The sequence below is a fragment of the Platalea leucorodia genome, assembly GCF_965183815.1.
Source record: "Platalea leucorodia genome assembly, chromosome: 6".
NCBI lineage: Eukaryota > Metazoa > Chordata > Aves > Pelecaniformes > Threskiornithidae > Platalea > Platalea leucorodia.
The window spans coordinates 43,398,892-43,426,790 of record NC_138828.1 but is presented as its reverse complement, the minus strand read 5'-3'; the positions used below and the strand labels follow the sequence as shown (position 1 = coordinate 43,426,790).

The following is a 27,899-nucleotide window of genomic DNA, read 5'->3' as shown; positions in this document are numbered from 1 at the left end:
AGCTTGCTCACCTCTCCTGAGCATACAGATAGAAGAACAATATTTATTTACTGTTTCACTTTTACTTTCTTTGCATAAACACTTGAACACTCTTTCACAATTGAGAACCATTGCTCTTTTGGTTGGTGTAATGTTTTGAGGCACCGGTGGAACAGTTTATGTGGCTAGTGCGTATTCACTGATGCACTGAAAACTTTTATCTGTGCAGCGTAAGTATGATGACACTTACATGTGTCATCAGGCCATGTTCACATCATCTGATTATTCTACTAGTTTCAAACTGTGATATCCTCTAAAAGTTTGGAAGGATGATGCAATGCGAAAAAGAGATTTAACAGGTAGGTTACTCTAGCTTTACTCAAAGTCTTGGTAAGAAAAGTTAAACAAATATGCACTAGTATCAGCATGATCTAAATCTGTTTCAGGTGATATATTTTTAAATCTCCACTACTTTCACTACCAAGAGGGCAGATTTTATATTTGTAAATAAAAAAAACAGATTTTTTTGTGTACTCTTGATGAATCAGCATTATGAGAACATATATTAATAAAATGATTAAATAGATACTCTGTGGCTCCAATTATCATAATTACCCAACTGTGTTGCTTTTTATGTGCTTCACAACGTACAATATTAATTTTATTTTTTTCTTGATGTCTTAATTTTATATCCCAGATGCAGGTTACTTGACATGTCAGAAATCCTCTAAATAAAACATTAAAGTCTTCATGGAAAATGAAAAACCCAACTTCTTCCCTGAAGGCACCAAGATCCATGAAATTAGCTGTGGCATCTGTTTAAACTGTTGTTACTGCTGATACTGCAAGATCAAGTGCTATAGCCACCTTGCACGCAAGCATCAGCAGTTGTTCAGTTGTATCAAATTGTAAGCTTTGGCTCATTAGCATGGTGGCACCTTTATAATAGTCTGAATGCTAAATGAAAAACATTCAGCTTTAAAACATAACTACCCCCTAAAATTAAGCAGCTTTGAAAAACAAGTTTGTGTTGTGATTTACTAGTACTGAAATGTTTTTTGTAGAAAAAAAAAAAAACAATCTTGTATTTACCATTGATAATAGTGCAAGGCAAGTTAGAAGAAATCCTGGACTGATATATATTGAATAATAATTCTTGTCAAAACTGCTTGCATTATTTATCCTGTTTATAATAGAGGTCTGTTATAAATTCCTGAGATTCTTAATAGCAGGAGAGCATGAAACATGTTAAAAGAGAGTCATAAACCCAGCTTTAGGGGAAACTAAGTAATTAAGACGGTTTTGTTCTGGTCTGTCTTTTCAGCAGGATCATCTCCTTATCTGAATTTAGGTGTAGATGAAAGTTTTAAGCAGGTTTATAACACAGTTTACTGTGTCTCATAGGAATCGGTTTTTTTTTTTAATCTAGTTTTCTTTTAAGGTTGGTATTTGAAGTTGATCACCCTCTGTAGTATTGCTGTATGTCCAGTTTAAGAGGATTAAAAGATACCTCAGAAGCCACTAATACACTATATTATTTAGTTACCTTCTTTCTAAAGGTTTAACTTAAGAAACAGGAGTACAGAAAGAGCATATAGTTTTAACAAAGTGAACAGAGTACTGCTGCAGCTCAGAAAAACAAAGAAAATACAATTAGTCTTTCTGCTCTTTTCTTTTGAAAGAGATAAAGCAATGGAAAAATGCAACAGAGTAAAGTTTCAAAAATATGAAGCAGGGACAACTTGTTGCTAATGTTTTTGTCCCTGGCAAATTCAAGACAGACCAACAGGCCTTGCTCTTATCACCTGTCAAATGAAGTAACAGGAAAAAAGGATAGTAACAGAATTAGGATCTCAGTTATTTTGTTGCACCCTATTTGAATCTGGCCAAGAGAAAAAAACAGAGTTGGTACAAGTATATCCAAGTCAGTTGGGATGTTTCTGCCAGTTTAATTCATCATTGGATCAAAATTGGACTGTATAGAAGAAAGGATACATAGCATTAGGAAAGCAAGTTAAAAAGACAATGACTACAGGTTGGAATCATTTGGCTTCCTTGAATTCAGGAAGAGTTGTCCACCGGCTCTAAAGTCTACTGAGAGAGAGTGTAGAAATATTTTTCTGATTCAAAAGCTGAAAGTAGCCAAGAGTATAAAGTGTGTCAAGACTAAAGGATGCAGGCAGTTGTCAGAGACCAGCATCTGTGGCAGTTTGTTACTTAGAAAAAGAAAGCCAGAAACCAACTCTATTGTTCACAAGATCATTGTGTACCTATGTTTATTTCTTCACATCTCTAGAATTTCCTTCTCTAGGGTTAAGGGTAGATTTTGTAATGCAAGCATTGATTTACTACATCCATAGTTGATCCAGATAGTCATTTAATTACTAGTGAGAGCTGTCACTGACTATAAGGATTTGCAGTCTGGACCTGTTACAGCAAGCACTTCTGTAGTGTTCATTTGTGGGCAACATGAACCTTGTCATGTAAGGTGCAGGGATCACTCTCACCTATTCAACCAGACTGTCAAGATGTTCTTAACCTATAGCATGGGGGGTTGTTAAAAGTTCATTGATGTGAGTGATGCTATGGGACTGATTTCTTTAGCTTGTTGAGAAAGGTTCTCAACACTGACAGGAACATAGCAGTTAATATTGAGTAAATATAGTAAATGAAAAATAGGCATCTTTCTTTCTAGCTGAAGTATATCCCCTTTCCTGAGAACATCCTAATTTTTAATCTTGAAGAACTATACATTACTACTTTCCTTGTGTTCTTCCTTTTTGTAGGCTGCTTTCTACTATTTTTGTACATACTGTGTAACATTTCACTCTGCAAGTGAGAAGTGTAAAGTATTAATCCTTGTAAGTTAGGGTAAGAGAGTTAGGGTGAATGATAAGTGTTAAGTTACTCAGTTATCTTGTTTGTTTTGATATTTTCATTTGTTGATACTAAGTGAAGCTACTTCAGTGTTTCACATTGAGATTTGTAGTAAGTGATGCTCAATGTCATAAAGACTTAAAGTTGTTTCCTTTTTTTTTTTTTTTTAAGCTATTTCTAAATTTCTCAAAAATATTGGGAGAGATTTAAAATCAGTTGTGTTTTGTAATAACACACTTTGGTCTGACCATGGGGTTAGGCTTCTGATTTGCTATATTCTCAAAACCAGAAACAAGTACAGAAACAAGCTGGAGGGGAAGAGATGGAGAACTTTGCTTAGTGTGAAAGGAGCAAGGAGACATGAACACCCTCTTTTCCCCAAATAACCTGTGCAACCAACATAGAGAATCTGAACAAAGATCCAGTAAATGAGGAATTAAACTACACCATCACTTGAGTTGATCTTTGTTCAGATGTTTGAAATGATCAGTAAAATGCTTTTGCTACCATACTTTCATCAGGGTACATACTAATATTACAGAATCACAGACTCTCAGAATGGCTGAGGTTGGAAGGGACCTCTGGAGGTCATCTGGTCCAACCCCCCTGCTCAAGCAGGGCCACCTAGAGTTGGTTGCCCAGGACCATGTCCAGACAGCTTCTGAATATCTCTGAGGATGGAGCCTCTACAACCTCTGTGGGCAACCTGTGCAAGTGCTCAGTCACTCCCACAGTGAAAAAGTGTTTTCTGATGTTCAGAGGGAACCTCCTGTGTTTCACTTTGTGCCCATTGCTTCTTGACCTGTCACTGTGCACCACTGAAAAGAGCCTGGCTCTGGTTTTATTATGTCCTCCCTTCAGGTATTTATATGCATTGATAAGATCCCCTTTAGTTTTCTTCTCCAGGGTAAATGGTCCCAGTGCTCTTAACATTTCCTCATATGAGAGACTGTATTGATCCACAAAAAGTAAAACAAGAAATCCACATTATAATTAGCTAACCAAAGTTGTCTCTCTATCATAATAGAATCTCACGATTGTTTTTGTCATATTCAGTGACAATTAGTGAGACAATTTTTGTTTGCTGTAAAGACCTGTGAAAGAGAAAAAGCTTTAAAGAAATGGTTTGAGAACTATAGAATATATATCTAGACTTAATGAACACTAAACTTAGTTCACTGTACCTCTGTGTGCAAATGTATATATTCCTCCTTTAGCCAAAACGTAGAGAAAGAAATACAGTCTAATCTCACATTTTTTAAGGAGTAAATTGAGAAATGTGTAGCTTGGCACATAACATGAAATGTAATCGTGAAAACAGGCTTTATAGCTCAAAAGATATTTATCACAACAAATTCTTTGTCATTTTAAAATGGTGATGTAAATCCATACATTTCCTAGAAAGCTTGGTACAATTTACAGTGCTTCTAGATTTATATGTTAACTTACATCAGAGTTCCTAATAGTGATGTCTTGGAAGAAAAAATTATATTGTTTGCTTACATGCACACACAATGCAGAAGTCTATAATGCTTCATATATATATATATGTATATAAAAATATATCTCAGCTTTATATGCCAAACACAAGTAGGTCTTTTCCAGTAGCAACTAGAACATTGAAACTATTCTGTGGAACTGAGCATTGTGATTTACTTTGGAGGGTAACGTAACCACATACAAGATATACGGAAAAATATAATCATTAGTAGTAGTCTAGAAACCTAACATATTTTCTAGAACATGGGCTCATTAAAAGTGTTTGCAAATAATAAAGCCTTCAAAACAGCCTTTGCTTTCCATCTGTTTTAGCCACAGTGATGTAACATTCAATTTGATCTGACATAAGCTTTTTAATAGGGTAATGATTTATTCTTGACATTTGGACAAAGGACATGAGGAGCCTTGGAAGTAATTTTTAAATTCCTAGCCATATATATTTATATGTAGAAGAATGTTGACTATACACAGCGTAAGGATAAAACTATACTGAATTTCATTACTGCAGAGGTCATCGGATAATTGCCGAATCTGCTATTCCTTGTTACTTTTGCTCTGCCTCTAAGCAAGATTTCTTCAGACTGGAATAATGCCCCTTTTGCCATTTAGGACTCTGTAATGGAAATAGAAATGCATATATCCATTAAGAAGGCATTTGCAAAGAGATTGATGGCATTGGCATGCATTTTTTAAGTACTAAGCAGATAGGTGATGCATATGTGCAGATCAGTTGCACTGCATATGCAGTGGGTCTGGTGCATCCCAGATGCTTGCAGCTTAATGACTTAACACTTGAATTCTACACTCTTCTGGGACAGCTGATCATGAATGGCCTGGTCAGAACTACCAATAAAAAAATTCCTTTTTTATTCCCAGAATTTTGAGGTAGATGAAGAACAGAATTTTTAAAAATTGAAATAAGGTAACCCTTGTCCTATATAGTTGAGTAGTTTGTTCCAAGGTATCATGTGGAGGCAGATATGACTCATTCTGTTACATAAAATGAAAAGTGAATAAAAAATTCTTATCAAACATTATAAATGCTCATCAACATTATTCTGAATGATGAAAAGTTCCTTTTGCAGTGGGAGTCAAAGAGTAACTATGAAAACAAAGTGCGTCTGCCTATTGTGATCTTCAAAGTACAACAAACAGAAAATACTGAGTGTAAGCTTTTCGAGGAACTAACGTATAAATGAATACTCTTAAGACAAAAGAGAATCCAAAGTAAAGAGTTTAAAGTCTTTATTTTTGGTAATAGTGATTATCGCCAATATCTTATCTTTTGGTATCAGTCCCTCGTGTTAAGCTGCATTTTTTTTTTTTAAACTTTGAATATGCTTAATCCGTGAAATACCAGATGATACAAATTTTCCTAAAGACTCTATTTCCTTGCTTCTTCCAGTGTTATAAAGGAAAATGGTTAGACATGGACTCAAAAATTATGTATATCCACATTTGTTTTCTTTGTAGCGATTGCATAAATGTCAATCAATTAATTTAGATTAAAATGCTCAGCATCTTACCTTCCTGGAAAAAAAAATGTTTTACATTTTAATATTTTTCCAAAACAGAATACATATTATTTTGCTCCAGCACAAAATTCACTCGGTAACAGTATGATAATTGTAAAAAGTGTTTTGATACAGAAATATGTGCAGAGTGACAAATATTTCATTTCACAGAAAACTTTTCAAGCCCAAACTGATTAAATGGGACACCTGTATTACATATTGTGTGAGAAAATATAAAAAATTTTGTGGCTTATTGCCTCTTGACACTTCAAAATGTGAGGGACTAAAGACAGAAACAGCTTAGAAGGAGGAGAAAGGTAAAAGAAAATGTGAATAGCAAGGAGATGATGATTCTTTAATTATGCCCTTGGCTTGGGAGTGTGGTTTTGTTCCCACCAGGCAGGTGCTTCGCTGCCTCATGTAGAAAGAAGGGAGGAGAGGAACTCCCTGGTTTATTACATCTAGGGTCAACCGTATATTTATGTTCCTAACTTCTGCTGAGAGCTTACCTATTTTTTTGTGCATGGTAAATGAGAAACAAATAAAATCTAGATACCTAATGGCTAGTTGGTCACCTTTCAGAGAGGTGTTGGAGAGTTTGTGTGAATTGCTCCCCCATGGGCTGTTATCACTGCCTATATCCTCAGGAAATTTCTTCTGATTGGCATCACTGTTGAGTGACTTAATAATCATAGGAGCTGTTGCCTGCGTCTTCTTCACAGGTGATCCATGTCGGTGTCTTTTGAAAATGTCATGGTTTCTATTTCCTTGTTTAATAATTCCTACTAAGATACTATCTAACTCTCTGACAGATCTGGGCTTAACGCAGTGACTAGACATTCAGTATTTGTTTATTTTACTTTGATAAGCTATTTACTTATGTCAGATATTTTATACAGCAATGTCATGGTGGTAGGGGGAGCATTTTTGAGTTTAATGGACCAGGCATTCTACCGTTCTAATATTTGGACACAGCTCCCTCATGCTGGCTCATATTGAAAGAAACAGTATTACTAAATAATGCCAGGCACAAGTATAAATGGGGAGAGGAGTGGCTGGAGAGCAGCCCTGCAGAAAGGGATCTGGGGGTGCTGGTTGACAGCAGGCTCAATAGGAGTCAGCAGTGTGCCCTGGCAGCCAAGAGGGCAAACCGCATCCTGGGGTGCATCAAACACAGTATAACCAGCCAGTCAACAAAGGAGATTATCCCGCCTTTTTCAGCGTTGGTGTGGCCTCACCTCGAGTACTGTGTGCAGTTCTGGGGCCCACAATTTAAGAAATGGAATGCGTCCAGAGGAGGGCAGCAAAGCTAGTGAAAGAGCTGGAAGGCATGTCCTATAAGGAGTGGCTAAGGACTTCGAGTTTGTCTAGCTTGGAGAGGAGTCTGAGCGGCGACCTCACTGCTCTCTGTAGCTTCCTGAGGAGGGAAAGTGGAGAAGGAGGTGCTGAGCTCTTCTCCCTGGTATCCAGTGATAGGATGTGTGGGAATGGCTCAAAGCTGCATCAGGGGAGGTTTAGGCTTGATATTAGGCAGCATTTCTTTACCGAGAGGGTGGTCAAACACTGGAACAGGCTTCCTAGAGAGGTGGTTGATGCCCCAAGCCTGTCAGTGTTTAAGAGGCATTTGGACAATGCCCTTGACAATATGCTTTAACTTTTGGTCAGACAGTTGGACTAGATGATCGTTGTAGGTCCCTTCCAACTGAATTAGTCTGTTCTGTTCTATTCTAAGTCAGTAGGCATTCTTTTAATCTAATTGCTAAGCTAGGATTCTATTTATGGATCTGTCCACTTACTTTCTTGTTTAATAGATTTGCCCAAAATACGGTATAACATGTCTTGAGGCATCAACAGCAAAATTTGCAAAGTTTCTTTCTAGTGTCTGGATGATAATAAGAACAAATTCTCTTCTGTGGTTTTTAAATATTTTTTTCTTCTCAGCCTGTACAGGAAAACCAGTTTCTTGTAAAGTTTAAAGTTTTAATGAGTTTTTCTGTTTTATTTTTATGTTCTGAGGCTTAAACAATGATGTTATGATACCATTTTAAATTGCACATGAAATGCCTTTGGGTTTGGTGGGCTGTTCTGATTGTAATTTCTCATATCAACTTGGAAATGATAGAGTTCAATGTAATTTTTTTTAAAAAGAAAACTTTCCACAGCTCAAGTTACTGGCTAATTTCAGAAATTACTAGTTGAAGTTGTACTGATTTTTTTTACACAGAAAGTTAAACTAGATTACCATCATGGCAACTGCTGGCTATGCTACATCATGTCCTGCAACAAATTTATTTAGTCGTCTTAGATTCTCATTTTTCACTTACTTATATATGATTATCAGTAGACAACACTTTCAGCTGTCTTTGACTTTTTAACAGGTCTTTAGTCAACTGTGGCAAAAGCTTAAAAGTGGCTATAACCTTTTTGCACACACTGCAGTCCCATAATCACTGTAGAATTAGTGGTGATGCTTTGAATATGTCTGCTCTCTGCTGCTGCTGTCAGGGCTGAGCCAACAGAATGAATGCTGTGCTCTTCAACTGGTCCTGCACAAAGTCAGATACCTTTAATAAGATTTAAACATAACGTATCAATAAATATAAACTAATTACGTTTTCCACTGAAGAGGACCCAGAACACTCATAGCCTGTTCTGCCACATGTGCTGAGGTGCTGGTCTGTGGCACTGTGGCAAAGGAGCATGTATAGTGCCTGCTGTTCTCTGTCTCTGTGATTAAAATCAAATCCTTAATCCGTTTTGGATTTGTATTCTAGGGGCTACAGTACAAACTGTTAAAAAAAACCCACCGCAACACCCAAAAAACAAACCTGCAAGTGTCTTAACACTGTAGGAAACAACCAAGCTTGTAAGTCAAGTTTGCACAGAAGTTAAATCAAGTTAAATCAAAAGAGCTCCACAGTGGTCACATTTTAGTTGTCAAATATTACTTAAAGCAATTTCCTGCTGATCTAATACTGTAATTCGGTAATTACTGTATAGTATTATTTTAAATAAAATTATTCTCTATACTTAATGACCTTTTCAAAGTACTTACTACATCCAGTCCTACTTAAAACAATAAAACCATAAATTAGTCTTCCAGGATTGACTTTAAATTATAACAAAGGTACTCTGTGTTGTGTACAGTATGTTATAGGATTATGTTATATTTATTCTTCCTCACATTTACCAACTCTTATTAATCCATGAGCAGCCATAGACATTTTTTTGTTGCTAAAACAGGAATTCAATATAAAATGAGACTAAACCAACATTTTTCAATATAAGTAGCTTGCATGTTAAGAAAAAATAGCAATCTTGGCTCTTAAAGTAGAAATATATGTTGACGATGTCAATTCGTAATGCATACAGACAGCAACAACTGAATAAAATGCCAAGTCCACTCAGGTATTAAAGCAATAGGCACACTATAGCCTCCAACTTTACAACTGTAAAACCAGGAGGAAGGGTGGGCTTTGTGCGATAGAGTAATACGTTTTTTCATATTCATTGAAGGGAAAACTGGCCTTACTGAAATCAGTGACAAAACTGCCACCAAACAGAACCAGGATTTCTGTTTGTTTAATGAAGTAAGAGCTATGGAGAAACTCTTAAACTTGGGCCCACTACTCTGCAAGTAAATTTTCTTGGTGGTGGTACCTGCTATTGAACCCAGTAATCTCTGTCTGCACACATTTGCTGTGCCTCAGCTTCACCTTGCTAAATGGGAATCTGCTGTAGTCTGCAAGTCATTGAGGTGCAATATCAGCATCTTGAAACCAAGGCAATGAGCCATGCAGACAGGAAAGCAACGTCATTCTAACCTCAGCGCAGTGATAACAAAACCACATGTTTTTTTGACCGTAGTTGGTTCACATGTGACTGTCAGTGCCTGTATCTTTAAAAACTACCTGAGTAGCCTAGGGATCCAGCTGGACCAATAGAATATAATAGTTTCTTAGGACTCTATAGTGCCATGTTGTTCTTAGTAGTGATCATTGTTGAAGGAAAACCTGGGAGTATCATTTTTACTACTTTTGTGTGGCCGCCGAAATTCAGATATCACTGTGATGTATTTCTGCATGTTTCTCTCTAGTTAATGATGTGTTTCAGAAATACAAAATACTTTTAAGAGCATGGCTCGCAAAGGGCAGAAGAGAAACATGCATGAAATTGAAGTTCAATAACATAAAATATAGCGCTATCTGAATAATAACTAGAAAATTATGTTAAAATCTTTTGTCAAAGAACAAAAGGCTCTATGTGAAAAATTGACATAATTTCACACTATAAATATTTTTTCCTGGTCTAACTAGGATATCTTCAAAACCATTATTGGTAGACATTTGATTATTTCTTAAAATAATTAAATACTAATTTTGATTTTTACTTTTAAAGTCTCAGCCACAGATGCATTGTTTTCAGACTCTTTCTGACCAAGTACTGATGTCACTGACATTTTAAACAGTTTCATGAATTTTACAAACAGTACAGAACAGAGATGCTATTATTAGGGGTAATACTTGTGTCGAAGTCTCAGATGCAGTGGTGAAGAGGTTCACAGTTGATGACATTTGACAGTTCTTTTCAACTGTAGGCAATGGTGCTGATAATCAGCACATCCACTTACTTCAAATACCTTTCATGCTTTATGATTACCAAGCAAAATTATAACTGAATAGATTACTGCCTGGCATCTCTAATTGTCCATACTCTTTTTGTCTTGAAAGGTCCTTGATCACCATATGGAAAAGCGGTGTACATTCTTATTGTATAGATTTTATCTACAACACATTTTATTGTATAGATTTTTTTTCCAAAAAAATAATGTCATATTTCTTTAAGCAAAAAGGTTATATTTTTTATTTTCTTTCAGTGGACTGTAACTTATGAAATGACATTTTTTCATTGCGAAAAATGTCAACAAAATTGTTTAAACAACCACCAAGATGTCTGTTGATCAGTGTTAGCATTCCCTTCCTCTTCAAAGGACCAAGTAGTTGGTCTAAACAGCACCAAAGTGGGGATGAAATTCTGGCTGCACTGAAATCAGCAAGAATTTTGCTACTGATTTCAATGTGATGAGAATTTCTCTAAATGTCAGAAAATATGCCAGGATCCTCAACATACCCTAATATCATAAGAAGTTTTCTTAATGATATAGTGGTCTTTGTTAGCAATATTAGCTTTGTTCTGTTCTGCGTACAAATGGTACTGATTTGTGCTTGCTCTAAGCGCTCCTTTCAAAAACTTTTGTACTTGCAAATGTTACAATGGACTGTAGCCATGCAGATGGACTGCAGTCCCATGCAGATAGGCTGCAGCTTGAAAAGAAGCATTTCCTAAAATATGTGATGATACTGAGACTGATCCTTCATGGTGCTTGGTTTGGATCTGGAGTTGTTTAATCATAGAATCATAGAATTGTTTAGGTTGGAAAAGACCTTTAAGGTCATCGAGTCCAATTGTTAGCTTAGCACTGCCAAGTCCACCACTAAACCATGTCCCTAAGCACCACGTCTATCCATCTTTTAAATACCCCCAGGGATGGAGACTCAACCACTTCCCTGGGCAGCCTGGTCCAAAGCTTGACAACCCTTTCGGTGAAATTTTTCCGAATACCCAACCTAAACATCCCTGGTGCAACTTGAGACCATTTCCTCTCGTTCTATGTTCCAATGCCTGACTACGCTTTCGGTGAAGAAGTTTTTCCTAACATCCAACCTAAACCTCCCCTGGAGCAGCTTGAGGCCATTTCCTATCATCCTATCACTTGTTACTAGGGAGAAGAGACCGACCCCCACCTCTCTACAACCTCCTTTCAGGTAGTTGTAGAGAGCAATAAGGTCTCCCCTCAGCCTCCTCTTCTCCAGACTAAACAACCCCAGTTCCCTCAGCCGCTCCTCATAAGACTTGTGCTCTGGACCCTTCACCAGCTTCCTGGCCCTTCTTTGGACACGCTCCAGCACCTCCATGTCCTTCTTGGAGTGAGGGACCCAAAACTGAACACAGTATTTGAGATGCAGCCTCACCACACAGGTGTCACAGAGCACCTCAGTTTACTCTGTTTTAAAGATTCTCTGTAACACACCCATCTTATATGAGGATTGCAGACATACGAAGGTGGATGGTTTTCTTTGGAGCTGAGTCCCTCTGAGAATGACCATTTCTTATCTGCAGTTTGCACCAGATGAGCTGATGGCTGTATAGGTAACATTGATATCTCTCAGAGCTGAGAGAAGCAGTCAGAAAGTTGGGTGTCTCAGTGAAGACTTGGACAAGTTTTTGGGACTTAAGAACAGCTGGTTAATGTTAAACTAGCATTGTATTTTGTATTCAGTGTATTTGTACTCTTTTGTTTCTAGTTTTATATCTAAAAAAATGACCTGAAATTTTATTTTAAAATTTGTGGATTTTTTTATTACATGTGCCTTGGGTTGAGGCCACCAAGAGAGAAACCAGATTAACTTTATAGATTCATATCTGGCTTTAGAAATCCCTTGTGCACAACTGGTTGGAGACTAGGCAAATGCTTGTTCTGTTGTTATGGGCTTCACTATGCATCCACTTTTTCCCATTCTTGGAGACTGAGTACTGGACTAGATGAGCCTTTGGTCTGACATACTGTTGTCACTCTTATGTTCTTCCATAACCCACACAGACCATGTCTTGTCAGGGGCTAAGTTTTGAGAAGTTGGTTCCAGTATTTATAGGCCATATCCATTTTACGAAAGAAAATGGCTGGAGACACTGCCTGTTTACCTGGCTCAGATAAACAGGAGTCTCATAAACAGTGATACAGAATTTTATCACTATCCTATTGTGTTGGTTACAGAGCAATTTCTTAATAAGGTTTGCAACTTGTGCTTCATAAGTTTACCCTTATGGGATAACAAATAGATAGTGGATAGATTTCAGGAGGATCTTGATCAAGCAGATTTTCTCTGCTTGTCCTTTCAGAAAAATAAAGTCTATATTTCCTTGAAACATGAAATCTGCAGATAATCAGAAATTATGAGGTTCTGCATTAGCCATTTAAACTCTGTGAACTCAAGACATCTCTGAGCCATGGATCAAGCAGGGGCAGAAGGCATACCATGAAAATACCGTTCTTTCCACAGCATCTGTGAATAGCTGCTCTTGGAGACAAGACATGAAGCTTGATAGAGTTTGGACTGACCATAAGCAGCCATTCTTATGCACAGCTCTGTAGCCACTCTTAATGGTGGGATGTTACTGTTTTCCTGCATTTGCTGTAGTCAAAATTTTCTTTTGTCTCCTTTTCCTGTCTAGTAAGCTTGTTCTGCCTGCAGAGGAGGTTAATGGAGTACATTGACTTGCAGCTTTACAGTCCTTTCCTTAGTTTTTCTTCCTTTTGCAGATTTTCTGTTTAAAACCTGAATTTCCTCTCTGACGGGCTCAAATTGTGATACATACTGTAGTTCTTGTTCAGCTACTACAGTGTTCCCAAAGAACACCATGCATTTCCTAGATGCCGTAGGAGGTGTATAGATATCAGAAGAATGCACTGAGCCATTTGGAGACCAAGCATTCATCGTAACAAAAGAAATACCATCAATTCTTCAGGAGAAAGTTTATAGATTTCTGAAATCTTAAGTGGCAGCATTATAACTGTGGATTTCCTCAACATTGTATTTGGTGTTATTGCAAGTGTCAAAAGCTACAAAGTCTCTGATGACCTTGCACGTTAACTTCACTGAGTGCTTTGATTTTGTTAAATGTATAGGGGAGCTTCTGTTGCCAATTCAGATAACTTAGTTTCTATTTTTGGTGTCTCAGGTGACAATTTTTGATCACTGTGTTTAAGAAGAGGTCTTTTAATGAGTTGAGGAGAGTTACTCAATGCAGCTGGTTAAATGGCAAATGTCTTCTATTTCTTCCCTTGTAGTCTTTGTTTAATTTAAATGGAAAGGCTGTATAGACGAGGAACTTTCTATTTTGTTGCTCACTGATGTTAGAGCAGAAAAGCATAGTTTAAGCTTTCTAAAAAGCATACGCTGTTGCTAGGTTCAACTGGATATCTGTATTGTGTCTACATGCATGGACCCTGATCTGTAATGGGAAAACAGCAACCCTGGGGTTAGAATCTAGTCTGCTCAGACAAAACCTGTGTTATCTCAGTACATCACTCAATAGAACAGGTTGAAAAAAATGAATATTTTGATGAAAAAAAGGAAAGCTTTCTTGGTGGAAATTTTCCCCTTTTTTCATTAATTCTGTCTTGACAATTTTATTTTGAAAGACGGGTGCCAACCTCTGGAAGTTTTATTTTCTATTCTCCTGTAGAAAGTTGAAAGCTTTACTAAAGGTAAACTTACACATATGTATTTAATAACTGCTTTATGATGAAACAGTTTATTAGGGTACTCAGTTCATCTTCAGCATTGCAGTTCAATATCTCCCCTGAAGAAAGGTGTTAAATCTGTCCCCTAAACTAAGAGAGCACCCAAAATGTATTTCTTTTCTGAACATTGTCATGCCTTGCGAAATAGTTCAGTGACCATTAACTTGCTCTGGAGCCATGTCTTCTTATACTGAACATGATATGGTCTCCATTTCTGGGCTGCAAACTTAGGGTGAAGGAATACAGGAGAGCACATAAGGGTATATTTGCACTGTCAAATAATGTAGCTCGTTGGTTTGTTCCTTGGCTCTTGTCCTTGCTTATCCACATTATTAGTTCACTGTCAGACTCTGCTGAGGTAAACTGGCTGCTTCCCTTTCAGATGTACCTCTGTGAATAGTTTTCTCTGTGGACTTCTTCCTGCAGGATATATGAATGAAAAAGGAACAGATTTATAGTCCTTTAACTTGCAAATGGTATCCTATCAGACACTGTACCCTCCCAAGATCTTCACACACCCACATGCCTCACCAGTGCCTGCTTCTCATATCCTTGTATTTATAAAACAGCACTTTGAACAAGTTTCCCCTTCCTCTCCAAAAATAATAATTGTAGTTCAGTAGGGTCACTGTTGGTAATGCAGGACTTTTTGGATTTAAAAGATGTATAGGAATAACCACATTAGAAATTACCAAGGCTAAATAAATTCTTCTCTCTATGAATATTCATATACATCTCATAAAAATTCTCTGATCTGCATCAGACATTCATGAACAATCCTTTTGGTGTTCAGTGCATAGACTAGCAAAACATAATTGCACTTTGCTAACGTATTTCATGTATGCACGTGTAAACATTTCAGGTATTTGTACCCTAATCATATCTTTTTAAAATCATTACTTTATTCATTTCTCCTTCAATTTTTGATTAGTGAATTTGTGTGGAGACACAGCTGCAGATTACATTTACTTCACTGGAGTTTTGATTTCATTGAGGTGGTAATACAGTGTAGTTGACTTTGCATCTCAGTGCATGGGACTCCTGTGCCAAGGAGAGTGGGTCCTGCTATTATATTACTGATACAGTGGATTGACTGCCATAGTTTTCTTCAGTAGCAGAGAAAGAGCTTGCCTACTTCTGATGGCCTCACTTTAGGAAAGACACAAATAATTAGCTAAATTGGAGTGATTCCACCCTCTCAGTCCTCCCTGAAAGGTCTGCTGGCAACTGTACTCTTTAATGCACAATTTTAAGTGATTAAAAGCAATGTTAGTGGTTAGGCATTCAAGAAGGACACACAAGTAAATGGTTAGGGTAAGTGCAAAGTGGTTTAAAGCATCAGATCACAATCTAAATACAAAATGAAGACAACTGCTGCAACGCCAGCCTTAAATCTGTCAGACTTTTATGGGATGCAGTGTGATGTAAAATTCTTTTATCCCAGACATTTGCAGAACAGAGCTTAGTTAATTTCTGTTAGTCGGTGATTGTTCAGCCCAATGTTCAATTCTGCTGTCTTTCCCTGCAAGAGAAAAGGTGCAAACCAGTAGCCAGTCCTACCAAGGCACAATGGTAGTTTTCTCTCACAGTGGAAAGAAAGATCCGTCGGTCCTTTCCAGGTTCTGTGTACAGAATTGCTTGGTGTGGTAGACCTTTGAAGCCTCTTACCAGCACAGAACATTTCTGATTTCAGAAAATGTCTAATTTGAAATATTGAAATAATATATATATATTTAAGTTTTCTTTATAAAGAGCTTTGTTCAGTGATCTTTTATCCTTGTCTACTAGGTTTCAAGGGGTTTTATGTCAAATGCAAAAAAGTCTTTGTGGGACTCTGTCAATCTTGTACTTGAAAGGAAGAAAATGTCCTGACTGTACCAGAGCTGTGTAGTGCTTTCAGGAATCCTTGAAACTGAATTCGGAAAACTACCTCCCCTTTGGGGTATGGTTGGCTGGAAAGCTTTCACCACCAAGAAAATTGCTGTTCTGTCCCTATTTGATACTTTCCATATCTTCTATTATGTAAAGTACTGGATTCAATGGAATATATAAAAATATTTGGGAATGAAAAGATCTTGGAATATAGCACGTTACAGTGGAGCATCTCCTTGCTATCTAGCTTTTTTTGCTGACTTTCTAGCTTCATAAGTATGCAATTTACAGATTAATAACATCATTTTCATCCTCAGAAATTAATAGTTCAGAATAACAGAGCATGATGAGAAATTATAACCAACACTAAAGGTTAGCAGCAGTTAGCAAAGGAAGCCATATATATTGACTGTCCTCCAGAAGATAAATTAACAAATTCCACAATAGGTTTGTGATACTTCTGACAGATTAAAGAATTACTCTTGTCTTATTTAATTGCAATGTTTTAGTAAGTTTACATATTTTAAGTTGAAAATAGTATCTCAGCACATAAATTCTGTATGTTGTGGTTACTACTGTTTCTCCTGCACTCAGAAATGGTCATTATATTTAAATGTGAAGTCTTTAAAACTGTGAGGACACAAAAAGATCAGATTTATTTTCTGAAAATGTAATTTAATTGAAATAATTTTAAATTTTATGAAACATTAATCATGAGCAGAATGTCTGTATGGAACATTAATTTGAGGCAGTAAGAATAAGCAGCTGCAGTTCCCTGATATGGTATCTGCAACATTTATATTAATTATCTCGTAACATAGACTAACTGAAGTAGAAAATTCATTATGTTTAGTTAAATAGTAAGGAAATCAGAATGCATTTATTTGTTAATTTCAAGGTATCTTCCTAAAATCATTTGCTCTAGAGGTAACAGATGGCTAATAAACTTCATGAGCTTATAAAAATAGAAATACGTACATTAAGAAGTTTTTCAATTTACAGCCTTTTTTTTAAAAAAAAAAAAAGTTATGTTTATACATATGGGACTGTAAAAAGATAACTGAAATGACTGTCCCATCCTTCAGTTACAAGTTTGAAGGGCTTTTTGTCCTTCTGCCAAATATATTGGTTTTTGCGACCACATTTCTTTTTGCCATATGTTAGTCTTCCCATTTGTAACAGAGATGATACAGAGCTGGAAATACTGCCATATATTGCAGGAATTGTAAGGCCATTTGCATACAACTTTAGTTCTGGTGTTCTTAGACTTTTAGAGTTAGCCAAATGGGGACTAGCCCTTAGTCTGGGGCCAGGAATTTTCAGTTCGAGCAATCAGTTCCTTGGGGCTAAATTCATAAACCTATGCAGAATGGCAGCCTTGCAGAGTACTGATTCTGAGTAGGTATACTTTATATAATGTTCCAGTTTACTTTAATAGAAACTGTCTTTAAAGGCAGCACTGAATTCTAATGACAGTATTAGGGTTACCATATTTTCACACAGGGTCCTCTGGTGAAGAAATACATTTAAATGCACATACTGGATGTGCAGTTAATCAGTGCATCCTAGATGCATAAGATGTGCTGCACAGCCATACAGGAGTACAGGAATGGTAGGTAATACATTGAAATGGCATTGGACTACATAAGCATCAGCTGTGGACTGCTCTAAGTAATCCTTCTCACAGTTGAGTCTGAATCGCTGCTGTAACCACATTTCTGGATATCTGGCAATCCTGGACAGATGGGTGCAATCCTCAAGTTACGGCATGAGAAAATGCTCTTGTACTTTTCAGGGAACACAGTATAGAGTTACAAGATAGTAGATAGTAGTGTATTGTTCCTTTTAAAGAAGGGTAGCCTTTCATATAGTGAGGAACCTTCATGTGAATGGCACAATGATCATAGGACATGAATGACTGGACACTGCCCTGAGCAACCTGATGTAATTAGACCTGCTTTTAGCAGACTGAATGACTTCTGGAGTTCCCTTCCAACATAAATTATTCTGTGATTCTGTGATCATATGCAGTGATTCCAACACATAGAAAAAGTTGAGATGATCAGAAGTCTTGCTTTAGCACACGCTGATTGTTAAGTTACCCGTCTCACATGGAGTAATTCCTAGTTTGCTGTAGGAGGTGGTTGATGTGTACCCTGTTCTTCAAATTGTCTGTGCGCTCTCAGTGTATTTACTTCTTGGTTATTTTATTATATATGTGAATTGATGAATATAGTTCTGCCCAATTGCATGAGATTTTATGTGCTGATGTGCTGGATGGCCTTCTGCAGTCCTGGTTGTAGGGGGTGTGTATAGAGTTGTGTGGCAAGCACAACCACATGATGCGATAGTGGAGTACCACATTGTGTCTTGGAAGCGTGCTTTCTGGCAGGGCAAGGTACTTCATATCTCACTCTGAAACAAAGCCTTAATCTTTCTCGTACAACTTAATCCCACTGGCCATATTGTCAGTAAATCATAGTTTTCAGGCTAGCTGGCCATTAGTGGATTCGGGTATGGAAGTGTCTTATTATGTTATGTTATATAAAGACTTCAGGCATGTTCTGGCTGTGGGGCACAAAAGAAGACAGATCAATGGGCGAGTTCTACACTTAAATTACTGATAAACTGTGTGCTAATAATTTCTTTAGGCTTGTGTAGCTTCCTTAACAATTGTCAGGTGTTCCACTCTTAGAATTCAATATTGGACTGGGGTCTGTTGCTGAAAAAGTTGGTAAAAGTATCTCTTCCTGAAGTAAACAGAGACATGGGTTCTATCTACAGCCTTGTGGTCCCATATATTATTGTGAATGCATAGGGTGGGGTGTGTTTATCACTGCTGCTTTTTTCTAAATCACTTTTTGACCCTTCACTTAACAAAGCTACTCCTTAATACAACAGTATTTTAGTGTGCTTATTATGTCGTTATGGTAATGATTTACACTTGTTAAACTACAGATAGTTTTATATATATGGCTCTGTGTTTATATAAAAAGTTTATACTGTTAAAATAACTTATTTTCTGTTATGTCAGAATGCTAAGACTGGTTTAAATATGTTAGGGAATTCAGTCTATTGTGCTAGTCAAAATATGTTCTGCATGTCTTTATAGCTTTCAGTAGCACTATTTTTACTTCTTCATCAATTAGCTTGAGTTGAAAGGCACTGAAAGAACACATACTGATTAGCATTTTCAAATATTCTGCTTCCAATCAGTAAATTATATTCAAATGCCAACACAAATTGTAACATTTACTGTATGTGAAAACAAATTGAACAGTTGGTTCCACCTAACATTTAAATAATATTTATTATAAAGATATTTCTGGATTGGGTACCTATAAGTTTTCAGATCCCTTCATTTTTTGCATGCCCATATATGTTGGTTTTAAAAGACAGTCAGTTTTTTATTACTTCAAATGACAGGAGACTCCAGTAACCTTTGAGCTAGTGACTTCGTTTTACCCCATACTAATTCTCTTAATGGCTACTAGAATTGATTGTAATAGCAGGAATGCCTTGCATTGGCATTAGACAAAACCAGAAGCACTTCTTGGCAGGTTCTTCAGTGGATTCATGTGAATTAATATGCATTTTTTGATTACTGTCTAACCTTCTACAACCTTTACTGTCTGTCTTTCGCCATTAAAGATTCATCTCCCAGTCTATCAGGTGAAATAATAGTCTGAATAGATCTGAATTACCTCTTCTTGACCTATTTTAAATCAGTACAGACCAATGTGTATAATAATTTCAGCAGCATGTATCTTTAGAAGCTGATCACTGGGACAAAAAGTCCCTAAACGTGTTCTGGAATGCATCAACCCATTAATTAATATAATTTTTCATCATATAGCATAACCCTGAGCAAGTATGTTTCAATGGCAAATAGCGTTCTAGTGAACTGAGTGTTAGGCTGATCCTCTCTGTTACAGAATACAAGGTTTAGTCACATAAATCCGCGTGAATTAAGGTGGAGTGCTGAGGCAGGTACTGTACTGAGACAGGATACAGATCAGAAACACAGCCAAATGTAGACATTTTCAGTAAATATACCTGATTTTTTTGTGACTTAAAGATTTTACTTAAGCGTAACTCAGGGTTACATTGTGCAGCCCAGCTCCTCTGAAAAAAAATTGTGTTTGTAACTGTGATAGCGTTAAAATATTGTTCTCCACTTCTTATGGTATTCTGAAAGCTACTTTTTACACTGAAGTCTTTTACACCTGTTCCATGTTCATCTGAATGTTCTTGGAAAGTTGAACAAAACTTATTGATAAGTTTCCGTGTGAGTGGGAATTCAATTGTTTATTTTACTATTTTAAAAGTTATTTTGCTACTTCTTTCCTTTTACATGTCAAAACAGGAACAAAAATCTGAAGTGTGATAAGTGCTTTTAGAAAAAACTTGTATATAGTTGAAGTTATTTGACATTCAAAATCATACCTTTAACGTGGAAGATGTTAGAAGGGATTTTATAACTTTTTAATAACCCACATGATAAGAATCTTCAGTTTGTCTGTGTATGTATGGCTGACTCAATACATGGAACATTAAATGGGATTCTTTCTCTAGTCTGAGGCCCTCAGTTTACTTGGAATGTACAGATATTGCCTTAGTCATTTTGGCCATAGTATAGAAATATGACTTTATTATGAAACAAAAAAAAAGGGAAAATTCCATAGTAATATGATATATTAAGAAGTAATATGGAATCTGTGTACTAATTTGATATAGAAATGCTCCAAGAGCTGACAACAAATTATGCTAATATCTAAGCACCACCATTTTTTATTCTTTGAATGACCTAACAAATTCTGTTATTTTCCAGCAATTTTAATCATATATGTTCATGAGCACTGATATATGTGGCAAAAATCAACGCACTTTTTAGCATTACTTCTATATATGCAGCATTCTTTTTTTGCTGGACTGAATGTGTGAGCAATTAGACTATACTCATATTTTGTGTGGACAGAAATATCTCTTGTTACCAAAAAATTGCCTGTCCATAGTGGCTCAGGTACAATGAAGTAATTGCTAGTATGTATTTTTTCATAAATGAATTTACTAACTAAAAACCTATGAAAAAAATGAAGGTAGGTTTCTCTAAATTTTGATCAACTCTGCTTGCTTTATGCTTCTTAAATAAGACAGTAACATATTTATCACATATATTCTTTTGATGATTAATTGGCCATTTAAGTAATCTGAACTTTGTATATTTTATTTTGTCTTTTCTTTCTTTTGTGCTGTGAAAGTTGGATGCTTCCTGCTTTTTAAAGTTTGAGCAGAGAATATTTTAATTTCCAAATAATTTTCAAATCATTTCCGACACTAAGTGTATTACCAGCTGTCTGGTTCAGCGAAATTGTAAGATGTTTTATAGAGTAAATAATCTTACCCTAAGCTGATGCACAGTGTAACACCATTGTGCTGTGATCAGTCTACTACTGTACAAGCCCAGTTCAAGGCATTGGTGAAAGAAAGAGACTGGGGCAGGAGCAAGATCCTAGCCCAAATAGCCCATCCCACAGTTTCTCTGGAGACGTCTCTGCTACTCCCATGGAAGAGACAAGGTAGTCAACCAGAAAAAGTGCCAGTGGCAGCCACTTTCCTGAAACAGTAATCTGTGTGTACCTGAGAGAGGGACAAGAACGAGTGGCTGCATGTGATCCAGACATTGGCCCCTTCCTTTTCCAGGACAGGAAGCATAGGAAATTGAGAGGACAAGAAGAAAGCACAGGATTTTTTTAGGAAGGGAGAGAAAAGAGTTTATCCAAAAGTCTCAAAACAGTGAATCCTCCCCACATCTCATTTAGCCTTGCTTAACATTAAAGCTGACAGGCCCACCACCACCTCCAAAAAGTTCTCGTGCAACTTCCTAGACTTACTTTCCCCCATTTTTTTCAACAAAAATATTTTCTTCCTGAAAAGAGGTTTTTTAAAAATTGGACTTTTTGCAAGATGGTAAGACTTGAGACAGCTCTGTTCAGCAGATTGATAGAGAAACATAGATAATTTTAGGCCATATTTATTATTCAGTAGTCTATTTGAAGTTTGCACTACATATGTAAGTTCTTAAGGCAAAATTTCCCCCTAGACTGTACCTAAGTATGGTACTTGCCCTGTAAGCCAGAAATTATGTTGTTTTCATAACTTGAGAATGACTGCTTGATGTGCCACTTACACTTGTTGCGGGGTGCTGAGTAGTCTGATCAGATTGATCCAAACAAAAAAAAAAAGTTAATGTTTGAATCAACATTAAAACAAGCAGTCTTCATGATCATAGAATGGTTTGGGAAGGGACCTTAAAGATCATCTGATTCCAACCCCCCTGCCATGGGCAGGGACACCTTCCACTAGAGCAGGTTGCTCAAAGCCCCATCCGGCCTGGCCTTGAACACCTCCGGGGATGGGGCATCCACAGCTTCTCTGGGCAACCTGTTCCAGTGCCTCACCACCCTCACAGTGAAGAATTTCTTCCTTATATCCAATCTAAATCTACCCTCTTTCAGTTTAAAGCCATCACCCCTTGTCCTACCACTACACGCCCTTGTAAAAAGTCCCTCTCCAGCTTTCTTGTAGGCCCCCTTCAGGCACTGGAAGGCTGCTGTAAGGTCTCCCCGGAGGCGTCTCTTCTCCAGGCTGAACAATCCCAACTGTCTCAGTCTGTCCTCATAGGAGAGGTGCTAGGTTATGGTAGCCCCTATTCTTATAAATAAGTTTGAACCATAGTTGTAAAGCACAATTGTGCAAAAACCTGTTAAAGAATAACACTGATCATGAATTGTCCTGGAATTTGCTTTTAGCTATTGATGCATACCATAGAAAAGCACTTTAATGGAAATTTGTAAAATGTGGCTTCTGCCATATAACATTAGAGTTATATTCAGTTTTGCAATTTGCTGTGCATACATATGACAGCTGTAGAGCAGCTTACAGATTATTTTCCTAATGTAAGAACATGCAAAAAAGCTAATAAACAATTTCTGGTTTATGTGTTTATAACTTAACATGGAAGCAGGTTCATGCAAGGTGGACTGTTTCATGCACTGTGTTAATACTAATGAAATTTATCTTAAATATCTTTGAAATATCAATCATGGTATATTCAGAAGTACAACATTTGAAGCAGTAAATATATTAATGTTTATCCCCGAACCTGAGAATATTATAATTCTAGAGCTTTTCTAATTCATATAAGCATATAATTTTAATGAAGAAAATATTATGCAAATTTAATGTTAAGAAGTTGATTTTCTAGATGCCACATGAATTGCTACTTATATAAAATATATTGCAAGCACCATTGTGTGTGAAGAAAGAAGTGTATGTGGTTCTTCTTTTCTGTCAAGTTTTGGCACACATGCCTGTGTTGAGATAGGACCAAACTGGGGTTTTGCTACCTGATTTACCTTTGGGAACTGTCAAAAGATGCAGTCTTTTCCTCTGAGAAAATTTCTATGTCAAGCCACTAGTCCTCTGCATCTGTGTTACCTGATGGTGTAATGAGTGCAGCTTTCCTGCCACTGGCATGGCTTAAGTAGTCCAAGCACGTTGTACCTAATAACTTAGGAAATGGGAGGTCTTGGCCCAAAGGTGCTCAAATGCTAATCTCTAACTATAGAAATAGCCGTACTACTTTGAGTATCTATTTGCCACTACTAATACCCTGTGTTCTTACATACTTATATAAATCTGTTGTCTGCTTTGTCATTTTCCAGTATAAAATATGGTATTCTAATAAGGTCTCTTTTTTTAATATACATTTTAGTTTTCATGCCAGAATAGTACTGGCATTTTTCCCCAGTAATCACAATATAAAAAATTGAATTATTTTCATCAGATTGTTTTATGTTTCTGAAATGCTTCAAACAGTATAATGTACAATAGAGAGGACCACATGCAAGAGTAACCATGGAAGTGAATGAATATTGACATCAGGTGATAGAGAATTAACCTTAAATACCCCCCACTAAAACCACTTAATAGGAACCATAAAATGAAAACTACATTCTTAATTACTTTTTTTTCTTATTATTCTGCTATTTTAATGTTAGGATAGCTAGATCTTGAAAAGCATTCTGGAAAATAGTAAGTGTACTGAAATCTGAAACTTAAATTTCTCAATGGAAAATTCCAAAATAGAGAAGAAGAAAAAAAAAAAAGAGGGTGGGGGTGGGAACCAGAAAAAAAAATCCAGTGTATTTTACTTTCCAGCAGTCAAAATTAAACTGTATGATTAGTTGTTATTTAACCAATTCAAAATTTTAACGTATGTTAAGCATCCTGTGGAAATGAAATGATTGATAGAAAGTTTCATGGCAAGAATTCTAGTTTGCTGGCTGGTTCTACCATTTAAATTTTTTTCTGAGATGCTAGTAAATGTACTAAATGTTCTTTGATAAAAAACTGTGATACTCAAATACTGAAATATGAGACATTGTAATAAACCCATGCTTTAAATCCTTGCTGAGAACACAGTTTGTCCATATAAATTATTGTGTGGATTAGTGTAGTTCTGTTGCCTCCCTCCTGTGTATTTCACATATAGAAGACATCTACTTTTACTTGACATATTAGAAATGTCATGAGCCAAAAATTCACTGTGCATTTAAATTAATAATACAGTAAATGTAATTACCTGACACATTTGAGAGCTGACTGCAGCACTTGAGTAGCTATGGGGTGTAAAATAGGCAAATGAGAGTTTTAATCAGTTTGTTTTGCATTGCCTTGATTTTTGAAGGTGATCTATTCCCATGATAAAGATATCAAAATCATTAAAATGAACCAAAAGTTATTACAATTTTCTCATTCTTTGTTTTGAGATAAAAACCATGATTTAAATTGTCCAGCAAAGTTTGGGAAAAGGGTTATAAGAAGTTGAAGTTGGTAGAATGCCCCCAATCTGACATCTGATGTGGGATGTGTCTCATGCCCAAAATGTGCCATATGTACCTTCCGTTTTGAAAGGAATGCAATTCACAGGAGCACAGAAAATGTCATTTTATGTCATATTGTGCATGACAGTGGCTAGTACCTGATGCTGAAACAGCAAGCTCTCTTTTATTATTATACCTAATAGCCAAAGAGGCACTATCTCCTTTTCTTAGTGCTTTGTTTTTACACTGTAATGAGTTTAGGAGATGATAAGCTTCAGTGTGTCTATTTGGCTGCTTATACAGAAAGGAGGAATTCATACATTCTCTCCATAATGCAGCCGCCATGTGCATCTTTCTGTTAATGTTATTCAAGCTAAGCTTTTACTTGCATCTGGCACTTCCTCATGTTCTCCCTTTTTTTTTATTTATACATACACACACACACACACACACACACACATATATATCGATATATGGATATATATGTGTGTGTGTGTCTGTGTCTGTGCCTGTAAATGAGCTTATATGCTAGCTCCGAGTAGGTCACCTCAGCATCAGAGGTTAATCAGAGTAGCACTGCATATAGACAAGTTAGAAGTAGATGAAAATAGCCAGGTCAGTGCACCACATTAATGTAGCTATGTTATTTCTGGGGCCTGTGGTGGTATTATACAGTATTGTGCAGGATAGATAAATCAAAGCAGTTAGATGGCAGGTCAGGTACCCCTAATGATTGTGCTGTGCTCCATACCCTTTGATTCAATTCGAAAAGTTTTTCTGTTAAACCAAGGGAGGGTAGTTAGAGAAGGGAACAATATTATTCTATTTCTTCTGTAATGGGAGGAGAAATTAAAGAGCAAATGTCCCAAGTTAATACCTGATTCTTTATACTGACCTTTTAGCTGTTGCAAGGATTAGTGGAGGAAGGTGTCATTGTAGGAAACGTAGAAATCCCACAAGTTTGAATTACAATGTGTAGTCTTTGCTCAGGAGACCATTTTCATCTAGTTGTTGCGATACGACATTTTTGAGCGTACATGCCCATATATTGTGAAAAACAATTTTTTCCTCAGTTCCCTATCGAATTATCAGTAAAATATTTGTTCCATTGCACAAGAGAAAAGCACAATACAAGTTCTATAAAAATGTCAGTTCATAATATATGCAAATGTATGTATAGATTGCACCTAAGTCTTTCATGGAGACAATCAACGTCTCAAGAGAGACTTCAGCAAAGAATGAATAAACAAATGCTTAGATGCCAGCTGCTGTACAGGTATTGATAGTTGTTGACATAATGACATGTTTCGATCTTGTTCTAAAATACATAGAGGTGTTTCACAGTGTTGTTCAATTTAATAAAGTGTGCTGAAGGCTATGTCACCGAATATGGATTGCTACATAATAAAGGAAAAGTAAGCTGAACTGGAGATTTATTTTCAAGAGCGTCACTGTGAAGCTCTGCTAACTTAGCTGTGAGCTCTTCAGATTGTAGCTTAGTCAGTTTACTGGTAGGCCTGGAAGATGGTCCTGATTTGGAACTGATAACTGTTGACAAGGGCAGGGGAAGGTATTTTGTTACCTAGGGAAGCATTCATCCAGTGCCTTTCCTGCTTTCATCGTCTTCCAGATCCTATTATTTCTGTGGTCTTCTCCCAGCTTCTCTTAAACACATGAAATGGGAAAACAGACTTCTGGAATGGATATCTGCTTGCTCCAAGCACACCTTTTCTTTGTCTTCTCCAGCAGCTTAATAGTGAAGGTGAATAGGCCTCCTCAATGCACATCTCTATTATCTGCTTCTGCTGCTGGCTTCAGTACTACCTACCAGTAGTGTACAACACTTCAGCCAGTCTGCTACTGATCTGCTGCTCCCGGTACTACAGGTGCTCTCTTTGGTCTTGCGTGCTTTTTCTGTCTTTGCTGTTTCTGGTCAAAGAATCCATCGTTTCCATCACCAAGCAGCTGTACGGTTGCCTGTTTGCAGTTAGGTGCTCACGAATGTTGGCTTGTAAAACTACATTCAATCAGATAAGCTTTTGGGACACTCTTGAAGCACTTTCTCTGTCAACCTATTTCCTCTTTTCATGCTTCAGCATAGAAAAGCAAGTTGGATGTTCCTGCGTTATCTGCCTAAATCACATCTCTGACCTGTACTGGTAGGGCTTTCGTAACTATTTATTTAATGAACATAGAAATGAAACTCCAAAAGACTGTCATGGGTGTCTCTGCCATACAGCCTTATCTGCAGTAAGATGTGAAAATATGTGTGCTAAAACTGTTTATAGTAGTTTGCAGTAGTTTGCAAAGGATGTTTTTAATTCTAGATATATATAATTTCATAATTGCTTTATGAATCAGGCATTTATTCCTGAGGACCTTAATTGGGTTTTGAAGGCATACCTAAGTAATGAAACTGAACTTTATGAATTAAAGAAAGCTGTGGAACATATAAGTTTATATTATTTTTATGTGTTTTACTTTTTTTTTAGCATAGTTTGAAAACTTCTATTTAGCACCCAGGAGAAAAACATTAAACAGCTCTGCATTTTGTTTTTCAGTGTGCGGTGACCTGGAATTCAGGGAGGTCGCAAACAGATTGAGAGACTGGTTTAAGGCACTTCATGAAAGTGGAATTCAGAATAAGAAGACTAGGATTGTTCAAAGGCCTGAAAGAACCAGTAAGAGATTTCTACTTGTCTTATTCAATGTTCTCTTTGATAATTTTCTGTACTTTTGTATTTCCATTGCTAAGACTTGCCTTATTCTCACGTGCTTTAAATAGGCATATGTACAAAACCGTAACTTTGTGCTTTTCTAAAGTTAATTTCTTATTTATGGCTTAGTACTGATACAAGATGTTCACTTTAAACTTTTAATGTTAATTGGCAGGACTCTTGCTTG

General features: G+C 36.7%; 1 protein-coding gene across 4 annotated transcripts in view; it reads left to right on the top strand.

Moving 5' to 3' along the window:
• SPOCK3 (SPARC (osteonectin), cwcv and kazal like domains proteoglycan 3) overlaps positions 1–27,899 on the top strand; it is a gene marked incomplete at both ends in the record, with an annotated part of 216,323 nt that overhangs the window by 167,961 nt on the left and 20,463 nt on the right. For 3 of the 4 annotated variants that reach the window (XM_082315462.1, XM_082315460.1, XM_082315463.1), the window contains one exon: positions 27,557–27,676. The exons of the other annotated variant lie outside the window; for it this stretch is intronic. In XM_082315462.1, coding sequence (XP_082171588.1) covers positions 27,557–27,676 — 120 coding nt within the window. The remainder of the gene's footprint in view (positions 1–27,556; positions 27,677–27,899) is intronic. 4 annotated transcript variants of the gene reach the window in all.